Source organism: Arachis ipaensis, chromosome B7, assembly GCF_059453495.1.
Source record: "Arachis ipaensis isolate K30076 ecotype BB chromosome B7, ASM5945349v1, whole genome shotgun sequence".
In the NCBI taxonomy this organism is placed as follows: domain Eukaryota; kingdom Viridiplantae; phylum Streptophyta; class Magnoliopsida; order Fabales; family Fabaceae; genus Arachis; species Arachis ipaensis.
In genome coordinates, this window is record NC_142442.1 from 1,920,097 (window position 1) to 1,938,043 (window position 17,947).

Below are 17,947 nucleotides of genomic sequence, written 5' to 3' on the forward strand. Positions count from 1 at the left end.
TTTTTCATTTTCATGATTGAAGTATCACAGAAATGCTCAACCAAGATTATGAAAAGAACTAGCATTATTATATTGTTGACAACAAATCTTACATCACCGATTGCTTGGGGAATGGGGAAGACTTGGGATTGCGTTCGTTGTTGAAGGGATGGAAAAAAAATATATGTTCGTTTTGAATAGCCTTTGGCATTATGGCATATATTGTTGATTATGACAAAGCGATGATGTATATATAAAGAAATGTTTGTCTATTATATTGTGTTAATATAATCACTGAAAATGGTAGAAAGAGTCATATATAACTGGGTCAAAAATCGCGTAAAGAAGTAAAATAGTGTACCTATAAATGTAAGTATTATATGATGAAGGTAGTCAATGGTTTAAGCAACAATGATAAAGCAATAATGGTTTATAAAATTTGATGGTTGGAGTCAATATGAAATACCGTTATTGCTTTAACCAAGGCGGATTAATAATACTCTATCTCAGTTGAGAACTACATATATCTAAATCTGACATTAGAACAAAACTATTTATTAGACTTTGATTTGGTCTTATTGGACATTGACAGATTGGGACAGTATTCATATTATTATTTGGTGGCGGTAGTTTTTAAAATCAAAATCATACATATGATGGGTTCGGGTAGATAGTTGTGATTCCAATTTGGCTATAAATACATAGATGATAGATCTTGATTTATGATCTGAGTCGTATAAAACCATCAAGGAATAATCAATAATGATGTTGGTGGTTGTTAGAGTGGTGGTGTGTGTCCACATATTTATGCTGTTTCACTTTGCATGTTTGTCTTCTCATTCATGCCATTCAGAGGAGAGCTCTGCATTGCTTCACTTCAAAACCCAACTCATTACTAACACTACCTTTTATGATTATTATTATGCTAATTTCTGCCCCTATGTTTATCCAAAGATGAGGACGTGGGAGAATGGGACAGATTGTTGTTCATGGATGGGTGTCACGTGTGATTCTCTGTCTGGTCACGTGATTGGCCTCGATCTAAGTTGCAGTGCACTTGTAGGTATAATCCATCCTAACAGTACACTTTTCCATCTTACTCGTCTTCAAACACTCAATTTTGCTTACAATTATTTCTATAATTCTCAGTTGTCATCTCAGTTTGGTGAGTTTGTGAGTCTCACACACTTGAATTTATCTAGTTGTGGGTTTGAAGGTGATATTCCTTCTCAAATCTCACACCTTTCCAAATTACAGTCACTTGATCTCTCTTTGAATTATGGTTTAAAGTGGGAAGAAACAACTTGGAAGAGGTTGCTGCAAAACACATCTTTAAGAGAGATTGTATTGGATCAAACAGATATGAGTTTAATTGGTCCAACACCAAATCCTTTGTCTTTGATCGCCAACTTGTCTTCCACTTTGGTTACTCTCAGTCTTGGTTATACTAGAATAAGAGGTTCTTTGACAAGTGACATATTCTGTTTACCCAATCTTCAACACCTCATTCTAACAGGGAATGAATTGTCAGTCCATCTTTCCGAGTTGAGTTGTACCACTTCTCTTAGTATCTTGGATCTTTCAGATTGTGGGATCCAAGGGCCTATCTCTTCATCATTCTATAATCTAACACACCTCACTTCCTTGAATTTGGCGGATAATCAACTCAACGGTTCAATCTCGTCATCACTTTTAAACCTTCAGCGTCTCACTCACCTTGATCTTTCAAGGAATGAGCTTAGTGGTCAAATTCCAAATGTGTTTGATAAGCTAACCAAGTTGCAAACTCTCTCTCTTAGTGATAATAATTTCCAAGGAAAGTTGCCATCTTCATTGTTTACATTAACTCAACTCTCTCAATTAGATTGTTCTTCTAATCAAATTGAAGGGCCACTACCCAAACAAGTAGCCTTTTCAAATCTCATTGAATTATTCCTAGAAGACAACTTATTAAATGGGACAATTCCGCCATCAATTTTATCCCTCAAGTCTTTGAGATCTTTGGATTTATCAAATAATCGATTCATAGGGTATATAAGCAGTGAAATCACATCTTATTCCTTAGAATATCTATTCCTGTGTGGCAATAAGCTTCAAGAAAACATTCTAGAATCAATTTCTCATTTTGTAAATCTTACATATTTGTGCTTGTCCTCAGACAATTGGAGTGGTACTGTTCACTTTCAACTCTTTTCTAAGCTCCAAAAATTGGAGTATCTTTCTCTTTCAGGTTGCAATTCATTATTGCTAGAATCTGAAACAAGTATGAATTACACTTTTTTGAATTTGTATGCACTACAGTTATTTTCTAACAATATCATTGGTTGGTCAAAGTTCTCAGGAAAATTTCCACAATTGGAATTTCTTGAATTGTCCAATAATAAACTTGAAGGAAAGATACCCAATTGGATACATGATATACCCTCATTATGTCATTTGAAACTCTCACACAACATGATCACATCAATAGGTCATCAATTCCCATGGTATCACTTTGAATACCTTGATCTTAGCTTCAATTTGATGGATGATGACATTTCTTCCTTCTTTTGTAATACAACCTCTTTGGAAGTTATCAACTTGTCCCACAACAGATTCACAGGAACATTTCCACAGTGTCTTGCCAATACCTCATCCCTTGTAGATTTGGATATACAGATGAACAAACTTCATGGCAATTTATCAGATAATTTTAAGCAACTTCAACTTGAAACACTGAATCTCAATGGCAACCAGTTTGAAGGTTTATTGCCGAAATCTTTGTCCAGTTGCACATATCTTGTGGATTTAGATCTCGGTAATAATCAATTTGAGGATACATTTCCTGATTGGCTCCAAAATCTATCAAGTTTGGAAATACTGGTCTTAGGAGGCAATAAGTTGTATGGTCCCATTGCCAATTTGAAATCTGAAAATATATTTCCAAGTTTGATTTATCTTGACATATCATGTAATAACTTTAGCGGCTCATTACCAAAAGCATACATACAAAATTTTCAAGCCATGAAAATTGTGGGTGATGAAGTGCAACGCAGGTTGGTAGATTATATTGACACTAGTTTTGGAGCTATAGTGGGCAACATTCTTCCAGAATATGATAATTCCGTAATTGCAACAGTGAAAGGAACCAATACCCCTTTTGCCAAAATTCCAACAACCTTTGTAAATATAGATTTGTCAGAGAACAAATTTGAAGGAGAGATTCCAGATGATTTTGGGGAGCTTCATGGACTCATAGGCCTCAACCTTTCTCATAACAGACTTGTTGGTCATATTCCCCACTCTTTGGGAAATTTGACAAATCTAGAATCATTGGATCTCTCCTCAAATATGCTTACTGGGGATATTCCTACTGAATTGGCAAATCTGAACTTTCTTGAAGTCTTGAGTCTTTCCCAAAACCAGTTGGTGGGACCAATACCCAGAGGAAAACAGTTTGATACATTTTCAAACGATTCCTATGAGGGAAACATGGGGTTGTGTGGATTTCCATTGTCAATTCAATGCAATAATGTCTCTTTGCAACAATGTCCATCTTCTGAGGCTGAAGACAAATTTGGATTTGGATGGAAACCAGTGGCAATAGGATATGCATGTGGAGTGGTGCTTGGAATTGGCTTGGGATTTTGTGTTTTCTCAATTGGAAAGCCTCAATGGCTTGTGATCATCTTTGGAGGCAAAAGAATCAAAAGAAGGAGCCGTGGAAATCGGCGTGCAAGAACAACTTAATGGCCACAACTTCTTCTTCTTCTTGGGGCCACTCTCAAGTTCATTGTTGCATGGGAAATTTGTTTCAGATGTTGGTTATTACTGTTGTGTCTTTTTATATTTTTTTTTTTTGTTTTGTGATTGTAATTTTCTTTTTTTTTAAAAAAATTTCTGCAAGTCTTGTTTTATAATTTGTAAGTGTGTTGCTACATATATATGATGATGTTGCAAGTAAATTATGTTTTTATAGTAGTATACAATTGTCTCCCCTATATATTATATTTTTCTGTTTTCATGCAAATTCAACAACACTACAAGTTAGTTTCCACCTCTTTCACTTAATTCTACTGTTTTTAGTGCCCAACTCCTAACCAAGCACACACTTGTCAAGTTCTTTACTAATCTCTTTATTTAATATAAACTAAGCCATCAGCTGAAAGCAGAGATGCTAATTAATTGCTATATAAAGAGATGTTAGTATATTACAGAGAGATGAGAAGTTGAAGAAGGAAAAAGGAAAGTAAGAAGCAGGTTTGCCAATAAAGCTAGACACTAACTTGATGTTTTTGGTTGAGAGAAAGGGAAAGCATAAGACATATATATCACACTTGCATGAATTTGTGATGGACTTGGAAACATAACAGAATATATACTCTGATCTTATGGCTTGTGGTTTTAGTTGTTAATTATATTGTTGTATGTTTCTTGAGTATGTTGTTACCTATATACTTCATGTTGCAAACAAAATTGTACATAGCTGTTAAGTATATTGTATGTTATATTAAAAAGGACAATTGCACATAGTTCACATACCTGCTGATTCTCAAACAGCAGATATACTCAGTCATTATCCTCAGCATTCTTTGAGAAAAGAAAGAGTGATTCCTATCACCACCCTGAGTTTGAGAGGGTCGGTAGAGAACCAATGTGAACTGGCCAAAATAGAATCTTGTGTTGAATCTTGAATTACTGTTATTAGCCGTTAAGTTAGTTAGCAGACTTTAGTTATGTGCCAGCCCACTTAACATCTACTTACTCTTGTATAGATACTCAACTCTATAAAAACACACAATTGCAATTTCAGTTTTCTTGCTATTCAAGCTATTTTAGCAAACTGTTTCTTTCAACTCTTTCTGCATTCTTGCAGTTCCAGCATCGATTTACACACTTACCCAATATAACTTTCGGTATATTTTGCTTCTTTGTTACCCAAATTGGCCTGTTACAGTGAGTATAATTAATAATTCTAAGGGGGGAAAAGATCAAGCTTCCCAGTCCATGACACATAGGAACAAACAAACAAAACCATATAAGCCTCTCACTCCAACTCTTTTTTCTCATTTGACTCATTCAAATGCTAAAGAAATGAAATTATTCTAAGTTGTAACCCATCCATGACGCTATTTTCATTTAAGTAGTTCCCATCCATTTTCATGGACCTGGCTCTCGATGGTGCCTCTTTTGTTTTGGAGGTCTATTATATTTCCTAAGCTCATTAATTTCCACATATAACATTTTGTATTATATAGTGACCTTGGTTTCAGCTTGTATATATTATAATATCCCCTGTTAATTTGTTACTTAGGCCTTGGAAGAAACACAGCAAACAAACATATATCTTATTAACGTGAATTCATGGGCAAAACGCTTGGTCAGTCAAGCTAAGGTTATGTGTCAAATTATCTTCTCATTTATTTTGATTATTTATTCTACTTTTTTTTTTCCATATATATCTTTAGTGTACTGGAGTTCCTATCTTTATAGCTGTTCCATCCCTCCATTTCAAAATATAAATCTTTCCCACTAAGAGAAACTTTGTTTTAAATAAAAGGAGCATATTTCTTTATTTTCTTTATTAACTAATTTTAAGAAAACTCATTTCATGTGCAAAGAAACTTTTAATGTATGTTTATTGTATTTAATTAGTACTTGATGTTTCAATTGAATAATAATAGATAAGAGTTTTTTGTTTTAATTTTTTTAAAACATTTTACTAAATAGTGATTGATTGATTTTCATCTAATGTGGAAGCAATACTGCACATGTAGAATAACAATTTGAAAAAGAGGAACACGTAAATGTAAATTGTAGAAGAAGTGCTCCATATGTAAAATAACAATTTATAATTTATTATGGAAATCATGCATATGGCTGGGTATAGGTGCTTGCAATTCCAGTTAAAATAATATTATATAGAAATAGATGGATCCTAACTGATGAGTGACATACAAATACCATTTTCAAGTAAGACATATATACATAAAATAAGCAAAAGCTTGAATCAATAATCAATGGAGTATTTGATGTTGTTGGTTGTTAGAGTGGTGTTGTGTGTATATGTTTATCATGTTCCATTTTGCATGTTTCTCTTCTTCGCATCTATGCCATTCCCAAGACAGCTCTGCCTTGCTTCACTTTAAGACCCATTTCATTTTTAACACTTCATTTTTTGAATATAGTTATTATTATTATGAGTATGAGTATGAGTACCCTCATGTTTATCCAAAGATGAGTACGTGGGAAAATGGGACAGATTGCTACTCATGGATGGGTGTCACGTGCCACTCTGTGTCTGGTCACGTGATTGGCCTCGATCTCAATTGTGGTGCACTTGTAGGTAGAGATGGAAACAGACCAGGTCAGGCCAGGCTTTACTCTTAACAGGCCAGACCTGTTGTAATAGCTCAAAAAAAAAAAACAAATTTGTGGGCCACTCTTCCTTTACTTTTTTCCTAACCCTAATCACACAAACACACTCTCTCAACCCTCAGTCCCTCACTAGCCGTTGAGCTCCCACCCCCGCTCCTCACACACCCTCTTCGTAGAAACACACACTCATGGACGCACTCCCCTCGCTCACCCTCACGCCGTCGCTCATCCCCACACACACGCACCTACACTGACGCAGAGAAGAGACGGAGGTCGCTGTTGCTGTTCATGCCCATCGTTGCCAACTGCGCCATCGCGGAGGAACGACTTTATCGTCGCGAGCTGCAACCGCCGCCATTAAAGCCACCCTCGCCGTCATCCTTGAGCACCAGTGAGAGGGAGAGCTCGAGGAAGAGAGGAACGATGTCCCGCTATGCACCGTCGTCACTGGAGCTGCACCGCCGCCGAAGGCCCACCGCCGTCCGTGGAGAGTCGTCGCCGTCTGGGTCGCTGCCGGAGGAAGAGAGCTTGCACAAGGGGTTCCTGGAGTGGCTCGCCGCTGCTGCAAGAGCCACTGCACCTCTGGCCGCTGGGAAGTCACATTGAGGTCGCCGTTCGTCTGCCGCCGTCGCTGTCGGGGTTTCTGGTCAATGGGTATGGCGCTGTTGTTGCTGGAACCACCACCGGTGCTGCCGCTACTTGTTTCCCTTAAGTCCGAGTCGTTGTAGTTGCTGAGAAAGTGATTTGGAGCTGAGGCTGTGGCTGCCGCAATTTCGGGTTGAGAGGAAAGGTTCCGTCGGCGCGTTTGAATTATAGTTTCAACAATCGAGAACTATAGCCAGCTCTATCTTATCGCTACTCCGGTTCAAATTCTACGCTCATTCGTTCCATTCCACTTCAATCCTCCTTACCTTGAATTTGGCACGTATCTTCGGTTCCTAGGGACTAGGTTGTGAGTAGGCTTTACATTTATAATTGTTTGATTGTGCATCTATAACTATTTTGACATATATCTATTATGATCTTTGAATTATATTCACTATATTTGCCTAGAACGGTTTTAAATTGATTAGAATAATTGATTTATTAAAATTGAATAATTTATTTTTATGAAGTTTATACTTTTGGAACTATACATGAGACTATATATAATTTTGATGAAGTTTTGCATTATTCTAAAATGTTTGATTTTATTTGAATATTTGTTTTTGAAGCATTGAAGTATTTGTTGATACTCACTTTAAAAATTGTGAAATATATTTGAAATGTGTTATGATCGAAAAAGTATGATTGGAAAGAATTCTGATGAGAAAGTATAATATGATTTGATTTGATTCGATACCTTATATATTTGAAAGATCAAAGATTTGTTGTATTTAAAATTATATGTTTTGAATTGGTTTGGGAGGCTCGTATTAGAAAACCGTAGTTAACGGCGGTTATGACGTTAACTTAGATACATCTAACTCAGACTCCAGCTAGCAGGGGTGTTGCTAGCCTAACGTGTAGGCCACACGTTAGATCTGTTATTCTGTTAGGACACACAAGAGGAAAGGGCTACCCATAGAGGTGGAGTCGCCCAAGTGTGGACTTTTGATTTGATTTCTGTATGAGAACTCCCTTATTGATTCACTTATTATTATTATTATCAACTATTACTTTCTAATTAAAATTACTTTAATGATAATGTTTGTATAGTCTCATGTTGATTATAGATGTATTGTCTGGTCACTGAGTTGCAAAACTCATCCCGTTTTTTTTAAAAATATTTTTCAAGAACAAATATTTGACTGTGTGAGACTTTCTATTCAAGAGTAACGGTCTGCAATGAGTACCTATTCTTTGTCGAATTCTTAGAAGTATATGCTCCATATGTCACAGGCAGGACCAACCATTCTTAGTTATTTTAATTTTTTTGTTAAAAATATATAACTATTTATTTTAGAACTTGTAAAATATTTGTACTTGCTTATTGAACTTATATTTGACTATGTTAGGCTTGCTATAGGATTATTTTCCTGAGCGCCAGTCATGACTCATTTTGGGTCGTGACAGAGTGGTATCAGAGCTTAGGTTTAATCTGTGTAATATGGAGCAAGTGTCCTATGGTAGGATCACAATTGTATAAATAGAAGCGCGCCTATTTGTACGAATTGTGGCACTATCAGAGGCCTATAGGATTGTCATTCTTGTCCTTTATGTCGTTGTTGTCATCTGATTGTAACATATGACCTCTACCGTTTCTTGCCACTCTTTTCCTTTCCAGCCGCTTCTTGCTACTCTTTTCCTTTCCTGCCGCTTCTTGCGACTCTTTTCCTTCCCTTTGTACCCAATCTCGACTTATTCTCTAATAGATTTAAAGTTTGTGAAATTTTTTTCATCGAAATAGAATGTTTTGAGTAATGGTACATAATATGAATTGATATTTAGCCCCACTTTCATCTACTTTAAGACATTAAATCATTATATTGTTTTAGGTTCTGTTCGATCTTTAATTGTTATGATCCGTTTGAAATGTGTTTATTTAGTTTCTAGTTAAACATAATTGATTTTAAAGAAACTAAATCCACAGCATGAGTTTCTTTGAGAAAGTTTTGTCTTTGTCCAAGATCATTGAAATTTCCATAGTTGATATTAACATTTGGATGTTAACCAAATTGAGTGCTAAAGTTCTATACTTAGTATAACTGGTTGTATGAAAAACACATTTGAGCTTCACTCAGGTAAAATCTTCATCTTTATATGTTATTAAGTGAATACGTCTCTTAGATTATATGTGATTTCTAATTTTATAGGCTTGTTTGCTGAGCTTGTGGACTGATCATGGTGATTATGAAGCATTTGATGATTATTTTAAATATGATAAATTGTAGCTTGCTTATGAGTAGTAGCCACTGATTAGATACTTGTTTGCTGATTCATGTCATTTGATTAGTGATTATTACAGTAATTAACAAGTAAATGATTTTGGTTAATTATTTGAGAGATCCATAAGGTTATTGGTTTTTTGCTGCTGTATAGGAGTTGATCTTATTATTTGTTGCTGAATTGGTGACTGATGTGACTGTAACTAGGTGAATCTTAGTTGTTATCTTGTAAAAATTTCTATTGAAAGGCGGTAATAAACCCTCTTAATTGCTTGTGTTATTGTTGGAGATTATATGCCTGATTTGTAGTTATATATGGCAGATTAATAAATGTTTTGATTTTTTTGATACGATGAGGACTTGATAATTTCGAATTGAAGTTTGTCATGATAAACTTGTGATCTGTACAATACTTTTGTGACACACTTGAGCATCTGAAATTTTTTCCTTCAAAATTAATTATTTTATTGACTAGAAAAGTTGTTCCAACTCTTTCAGCATGTTATTCTAAAGTTTACTCAATATTATCTCATTGGTGGTCCATTATATGATGCTTAACGTAAAAGTTAGTTACTCTAGTCAGCACTATAAGATTTATGTAAAAATGTTTAGTATTGCATTCACATTCTCAATAAAAAAAAATGTTTAATGACCTTGCCTCGTTTATTTTTCTTTTTTCTACATTGTTTTTTTTTTTTAAAAAAAAAAACCTAATTAAATTTTTAACATGTCAAAACTATCAAGTATTGTGCTTATCATATAATCTGTGTTATGTGACGATTTCTTATATATAGGATTATCGTGTTTCTATTTTTAGAGTGGCACATTTTTTACAATTTTCTGATGAATGTTCATTTTGCTTTGCTTTATTTATGGGTTTAGCTTATCTATTCACATGCCGTGTCTAATTATGTTTTTTTTTTTCTTTCCTTTTCTCTAGTTTAAATGGTTGTTGTACATGTAAAACCTTTTTATGTCTATTATTCATACTCGTGAATTTTTATTTTGCTCTGCCCAAATTGTTTGTAGATTTGGCTTGTTTCTTCATTTTTTCCCCTTAAAATGCTCCTAGCCCGTGGTTTTAGTTGTGGTGGTACATCTTTTTATTTACCTCTATAGCCTTTGCCCTTACAAAGTTACAATTATATTTTTGTACGTATTTCAAAAGTTGTGTGTTGTGTTACTTTGTAGTGACACACCGACGATTTCTTTGGTTTTTAAGTAATGCCAAGCATCATAAATGTTTTTGTCAATAAACTATTTTTGTTACTATATAATTTTCTCAAATGATGGTTGTGAAATGAATTGAGTTGCGAATGGATGTTTGATTCAGATCTATCATCGCTTATTGGGTGCAGATGCTTTATATGCTTCTGGTGATTGTGTGATTGCAGACTATGTGCTCTAGTGTAATAAATTTATCAGCTTGTCCTTTTACAGCCTATTGAGCTTTGATTCATTTGTTTTAATAGTGAAAGGCAGTGAAATAAATTAGTTTTGTACTTTTGGCTGGATTATCTTGGCTAATAGGATTGTTGTTTTTGTTATGTAGTTTTGAATTTTGGTAATATTTAGTAGCTGGCTTTGTATTAAGTTACTCCTTCTTACTGATGGTTTCAAAAAAAAAAAAAGGAGTTTTTTCTTTTTCTGATTTTGTTTCATTTGCAGAATCAATATTTTCTATTATCCCATGGTTTTGTTGATTATCTAACTATGTTGCGGATTCTACTTTGTTTGCCCAATAAGGATTTTAATTGATTAAAGAGTCTCTGCATTGAGGGTTTTGTGTTAAGTTGTTCCTTTTTGGCCAAATTTTTTCTTGGTAACAATCACAGTATATTTTGAATATTGTCTGTTAGAAATTCTGAAAATTGACTGTTTTACTACTAGTATTTTGCCTTAGTTCATAGCCCACATCTTAGGTTGACATTTCTTCATACGTTAAGGGTTTGATTATCAGTTGTACTATTATTCTTTAAATTTGCACATCATGATCTAAGTACAATTTATTTTAAATTGTTGTATCAACCATTTTTCTTCTAAAGATATATAGGTTTTGCAAAGTTCTTAACATGATCGAATTTTTGAGGCAGTCACATTGATTCATTAGTCTGCTGCTTAACTGATCCTATGTTGTATGACTTTTTTGAGACATCACTTTGCTGGTTTCAAGTTGCTCAGGATTGCAACTAATTGAAATATGTTGTCGTCTGTCGATATTCTTGAGCTTCACTAAATCCGTGGTTCTATTACTCCTTGAGTGCGCTGCATTGTAATGGTGGTTGAGTAATGAAATTCAAAACTTTGCTAGATTGGTGGTATTGTTTCCCAACTAATGGCATTTTGTTTGTTTATCAATTGGTGTATATGTAGCACATTTGTTAGTTTATTATTTGGGATTGTCGATTGCTAACCTAAAGGATGGCTAGGGCCAATGCTATGTTTGAGTAAGCGGAACTATTCATACTAATATGCTGCTTTCACAATGCCCTTAAAGAGCCTTGTAGATCGATTAAATTCCTTCCTTCTGTTTAACCTTCCTACCTCTTATCACTCGACATTTAAGGTTAATATGCATAATATGATTTGAAAATGTTTTGCTGGCTATATCTTGCATGCTTGGTTTGATGTGGTGGTTATGTTTGTCTCTAAATCTGGAATCTGGCCATGTATATTATGCTTAATTATTCACCTTGCCTCTCTTTTTTTCTCATCCTTATCCACCACATAATTGAACTCGAACTCTTGGAATCTCATATGACTGTGCTTTTTAATTATTGCTTTATATTTTGGGTGTATTGTTGGAATTTGTGTTACTCTATATGTTTTACACTTTTGGCTATGTTATTTGGACTCCAATTAGAGTTTGTAGTGTGCTTTTGACATTTTTCATATCATTCTAATTATGCAATCTGTTCTTTGTGATTGATGGTGCTTCATATCGATTCCTTTTGCTACATTGTATATGTGAATATTAAGAAAATGTACAGCATTTGATCGTTGCATAATATTTGCAAAATGATTTTCTTTATGCATTGGGTTCAATTTGTATCTGGATATAATATTGTATAGTTAAACTGCTTAAGTTCTTTCCTGCAACTTTGCTCAGATAGCTTGATTTTTAGCCTTGTTCTTGCTATCTATTTGTGCAAATTATTAAACTTATGCTGTCATGATGTGGTTATATTTCTTTCGGATAAGGTTGTCTCAATGTTGTTTTCTTTCCTTATTCCTAAATGCATCATTTCTTGCATCAGGGTCTAGTTGTACGAAATAGATGTGACTTGTACTGCCGAAGAGGCAATATAAATAGCAAGTTGGTTTGAAATTCGGGGACCGAATTTCTAAAGGAAGGGAGGAATGTAATAGCTCAAAAAAAAAAAAACAAATTTGTGGGCCACTCTTCCTTTACTTTTTTCCTAACCCTAATCACACAAACACACTCTCTCAACCCTCAGTCCCTCACTAGCCGTTGAGATCCCACCCCCGCTCCTCACACACCCTCTTCGTAGAAACACACACTCACGGACGCACTCCCCTCGCTCACCCTCACGCCGTCGCTCATCCCCACACACACGCACCTACACTGACGCGGAGAAGAGACGGAGGTCGCTGTTGCTGTTCATGCCCATCGTTGCCAACTGCGCCATCGCGGAGGAACGACTTTATCGTCGCGAGCTGCAACCGCCGCCATTGAAGCCACCCTCGCCGTCGTCCTTGAGCACTAGTGAGAGGGAGAGCTCGAGGAAGAGAGGAACGCTGTCCCGCTATGCACCGTCGTCACTGGAGCTGCACCGCCGCCGAAGGCCCACCGCCGTCCGTGGAGAGTCGTCGCCGTCTGGGTCGCTGCCGGAGGAAGAGAGCTTGCACAAGGGGTTGCTGGAGTGGCTCGCCGCTGCTGCAAGAGCCACTGCACCTCTGGCCGCTGGGAAGTCACATTGAGGTCGCCGTTCGTCTGCCGCCGCCGCTGTCGAGGTTTCTGGTCAATGGGTATGGCGCTGTTGTTGCTGGAACCACCACCGGTGCTGCCGCTACTTGTTTCCCTTAAGTCCGAGTCGTTGTAGTTGCTGAGAAAGTGATTTGGAGCTGAGGCTGTGGCTGCCGCAATTTCGGGTTGAGAGGAAAGGTTCCGTCGGCGCGTTTGGATTATAGTTTCAACAATCGAGAACTATAGCCAGCTCTATCTTGTCGCTACTCCGGTTCAAATTCTACGCTCATTCGTTCCATTCCACTTCAATCCTCCTTACCTTGAATTTGGCACATATCTTCGGTTCCTAGGAACTACGTTGTGAGTAGGCTTTACATTTATAATTGTTTGATTGTGCATCTATAACTATTTTGACATATATCTATTATGATCTTTGAATTATATTCACTATATTTGCCTAGAACGGTTTTAAATTGATTAGAATAATTGATTTATTAAAATTGAATAATTTATTTTTATGAAGTTTATACTTTTGGAACTATACATGAGACTATATATAATTTTGATGAAGTTTTGCATTATTCTAAAATGTTTGATTTTATTTGAATATTTGTTTTTGAAGCATTGAAGTATTTGTTGATACTCACTTTAAAAATTGTGAAATATATTTGAAATGTGTTATGATCGAAAAAGTATGATTGGAAAGAATTCTGATGAGAAAGTATAATATGATTTGATTTGATTCGATACCTTATATATTTGAAAGATCAAAGATTTGTTGTATTTAAAATTATATGTTTTGAATTGGTTTGGGAGGCTCGTATTAGAAAACCGTAGTTAACGGCGGTTATGATGTTAACTTAGATGCATCTAACTCAGACTCCAGCTAGCAGGGGTGTTGCTAGCCTAACGTGTAGGCCACACGTTAGATCTGTTATTCTGTTAGGACACACAAGAGGAAAGGGCTACCCATAGAGGTGGAGTCGCCCAAGTGTGGACTTTTGATTTGATTTCTGTATGAGAACTCCCTTATTGATTCACTTATTATTATTATTATCAACTATTACTTTCTAATTAAAATTACTTTAATGATAATGTTTGTATAGTCTCATGTTGATTATAGATGTATTGTCTGGTCACTGAGTTGCAAAACTCATCCCGTTTTTTTTAAAAATATTTTTCAAGAACAAATATTTGACTGTGTGAGACTTTCTATTCAAGAGTAACGGTCTGCAATGAGTACCTATTCTTTGTCGAATTCTTAGAAGTATATGCTCCATATGTCACAGGCAGGACCAACCATTCTTAGTTATTTTAATTTTTTTGTTAAAAATATATAACTATTTATTTTAGAACTTGTAAAATATTTGTACTTGCTTATTGAACTTATATTTGACTATGTTAGGCTTGCTATAGGATTATTTTCCTGAGCGCCAGTCATGACTCATTTTGGGTCGTGACACCTGTAATAGAGTATATTGGCCTTAGCCTGGCCTATAGCTTGGTATAGGCTTTTTAATGAGTACTGAGTCTGGCCTGTTGTTAAATCTGTCCTGAAATCTGTCAATAGGCCTGTTTTTTTTAATAATAATTAAATTTAAGATATAATTTAATTTTTAAAATTATAAAATATAAAATAATAAATTTGTGAATAATATTGATACAAAATATACATATATAATTAAAGAGACAAATAGCTGAGTGGACAAAGTTATTTTCATAAGATAGAAGACCAAAGTTCAAATTCTTCCAATAACATTTTTACTAGTATAATAAAACTCTCTATATATATTTGCAGGTTCAGGCCGGCCTGACAAGCCCAACCGGCTATTTTAAAAATTTAGACCTGACCTTTTAAAAAATATAGACTTTTTAATAGCCATAACCTGAGCCTGGGCCTATTTCCTATCAGGCCAGGTCAAATACAGGCCAGACTGCAGACTCTTGACAGGCCGTCTCACTGCAACTATTTTGATTTTTGAGTCACTCAAAGGCTAATCAAAATTGGGTCCAAAGAAAAAGACTAATCAAATGGAATTATTGTAACCCATTTTGTCTTGGACTTTTTTTTCCAATGCCAATTAATTTCCATATATAATCCATTATTGACCATAGTTTTAGCTTCTATATTCCCTGTCATAATTTGTTCCTTACGCGTTGGAAAAAACTCAAAAAGAGAGAATATATTCTCACAAGTCACAACCATAAGAAGAAAAAAAAAAAAATAAACCATTAACGTGTGAATTCATGGACAAATTAAATGCTTGGTGAGTCAAGCAAAGGTCATTCATAATTAAATGCCTTCTATTATGGACAGTTATCTTCTCAATTATTTTATTTTTATTTTTAACACCACATATCTATTATTAGTGTTATCTTTATAATCTATAAGGATAGAGAAAACAACATGACATGGATACGTAAACAGAATATAAAATATTTATAGATAAATTATATTAATATTTTAATATTTTATTGATATTAAATAAAAATTTTAATATTTTTTAATTATATAAAATATTTAAGATTTTTTATTTTAAAAAATATATATTATTTATCAATTTATTTTAAGAATTAGATAAAAAAAATAAGTCAAATATATTAAAATGTGATATTATTTATGCGTGTCACAAGTGTTCGTATAAATATATTTTATTAAAAAATTGTTAAACACGAAAGATACATATACCGAGTAAATGTCACGTCTAATATATGGTGGACATTTAAGTGCAATCGATTTTACGTAAAATTTATAACTGAGAATCGTTAAATAATTTGACTGATTTAACTAAATTTTTATCTAACGACTCTCAACTATCAACTTCCTAAGTTTTCACCCTAATATATATTTGACATGCAGACGCCTGTAACACAACTAAGTATATGTGCTCATAATTTATAAGGCCCTAATTTATAACTACTTCCTCTATTTTAAAAAAACAAATATCTTCCACACAAGAAATTTTTTCAAAATAAATACTCTATTACCACTAAAAATTGCCTGTGTATTTATATAAATTTATACATTTCTTTACAATTTCTTTTACAAAGTAATTAGAATAATCAAATCTGACATAGTTGAAATTCAATTTTTTTCAGCAAAATAATAAAAAAATATGAATATCAAATATGTATTCTTATATAATAACTAATTAGTATTTAATTTTTTTTTTCACGTGAAACATGGTCCAATTTTTTATTTTAAATGAAAGGAGCATTTTTTTCCCCTTAAATATAAGAGCACTTTTTAGCTAGCTAGAAAATTATTATAGAAATTCATATCGTTTATGAATATAAATTTGGCAATCTTTATAAATACACCAATACATTTATATCATATGTGAAAAAAAATAGTAAATATAACAAGGATTAAAACAATTGATAAAGGAGGTATGTGCCTATTAGCAGTTATTAATTATTTGATTTCAGATTTCAAGGTATATTAACATTCTTTTACTTCAATAATTAATTCATCAGCAAACAAAAATTAAACAACGCAGCTAAAGAAAGATTTGAGACTGACAATGTATGCATGAGAATGGAGGAAATCTGAGATGGGTTGGTGAAATTGGTTTACAATTTGATCGCATTATATTCATTCATTATACCAAATTTTATAGCGTTCATTTTCATTTTAGGATTATGTTGTTGAACGTGAAAGGCTGGAACAAAAATGTTCATTTTGAATGGTCTTTGATTGTGATGATATATATAAAGATATGAATGTTTATTGTGTATGTATGTATTATTATTAATGACTAAAATGACAAAAATGCCCATATAAAGAATTAAAATTGTGTATCAAAATCAAAGCTAAACTAAAATGATTTTTCAAATAATTTATAGTATATATGGTTGATGAAATATTAATGTATGTTCGTCTATATTAATGTTAATTTGTATAACATGTAATACAAATCTCTTTTCTTAATTAATTTCAAGCTAAATAAGCCACATTACATGAGAGAATCTAGCTAGATTAACTTGATCAAATTCCTTTCAAATTAAAGTTTTATTTTATATATGCCCACAGCCCACTATTTATGGTTGATGGTTCTTCGGTGGCTAAGAGAAGGGGTTGAATCTTAGCCTCTTTTTTACTTAAAAACACTTGTTAGTTTTTGAAACACTTTCTGGAGACTTTTTTATTTTTGTCTCGTACCTAGCCACGAGACTTTTTCTTTTTATCTCGTGACCTAGCACGAGATATTTCTCAGTTTTATCTCCTGGGCAGCAGAAACAGAAATGGAGTAGAAGAGAGAGAAAATTACACCCAAATATATCCTGGTTCAGCTGCTAAGTGCAATGCAGCCTACATCTAGTCTCCATCACAACACTAATGGAATTTCACTATAATCATCTTTGATTACATACACCAATTCTCCCTAGGAACTACCCTTCCTATCCGGAACAAGTCCAGAATCTAATCCCAAACTGAACTTGACTTGGTTACTGCCAAGCTTTCTACTGTAAAGTGCTAACCCAACTTACAAGGGGATTTCCACAGAATCATGAAACACAACACAGATGTACAAAGGAACTCTAAGGACATCTATGGCTTTTTCTTTTAATTTTGCACTCTCTGCCTTTTTTCGCTCTATGACTTTTTCTTACAAACCTCACTGTTTGCCTTTTTCCATGAGACTCAAGACATGACAAAATTAAACAGAAAATTACAAAACAGAATACATTGAAGGAGAAGAAAACTGTTAGCTTAGGTAGCTATGTGAACTCTCTGCCTTGCACTCTCACTCCTTGCTCCTTGCTTCAAGTCCTGGCTGTTCTCCCTTATTTATAGAGGGAGAAGCCTCCACGG

At 34.2% G+C, this 17,947-nt stretch overlaps 1 protein-coding gene across 1 annotated transcript; it reads left to right on the forward strand.

The window, feature by feature from the left end:
* Nucleotides 1–694: 694 nt before the first annotated feature.
* Nucleotides 695–3,923, forward strand: LOC107609354 (receptor like protein 24-like). Its single transcript, XM_016311294.3, has one exon. It carries the CDS (start codon nucleotides 742–744, stop codon nucleotides 3,706–3,708), a length of 2,967 nt encoding a protein of 988 aa, XP_016166780.2. The 5' UTR covers nucleotides 695–741; the 3' UTR covers nucleotides 3,709–3,923.
* Nucleotides 3,924–17,947: the final 14,024 nt, after the last annotated feature.

Coding starts and splice junctions, on each gene's coding strand:
- LOC107609354 (XM_016311294.3), top strand. CDS start 742: ATGATGTTGGTGGTTGTTAGAGTGGTGGTGTGTGTCCACATATTTATG.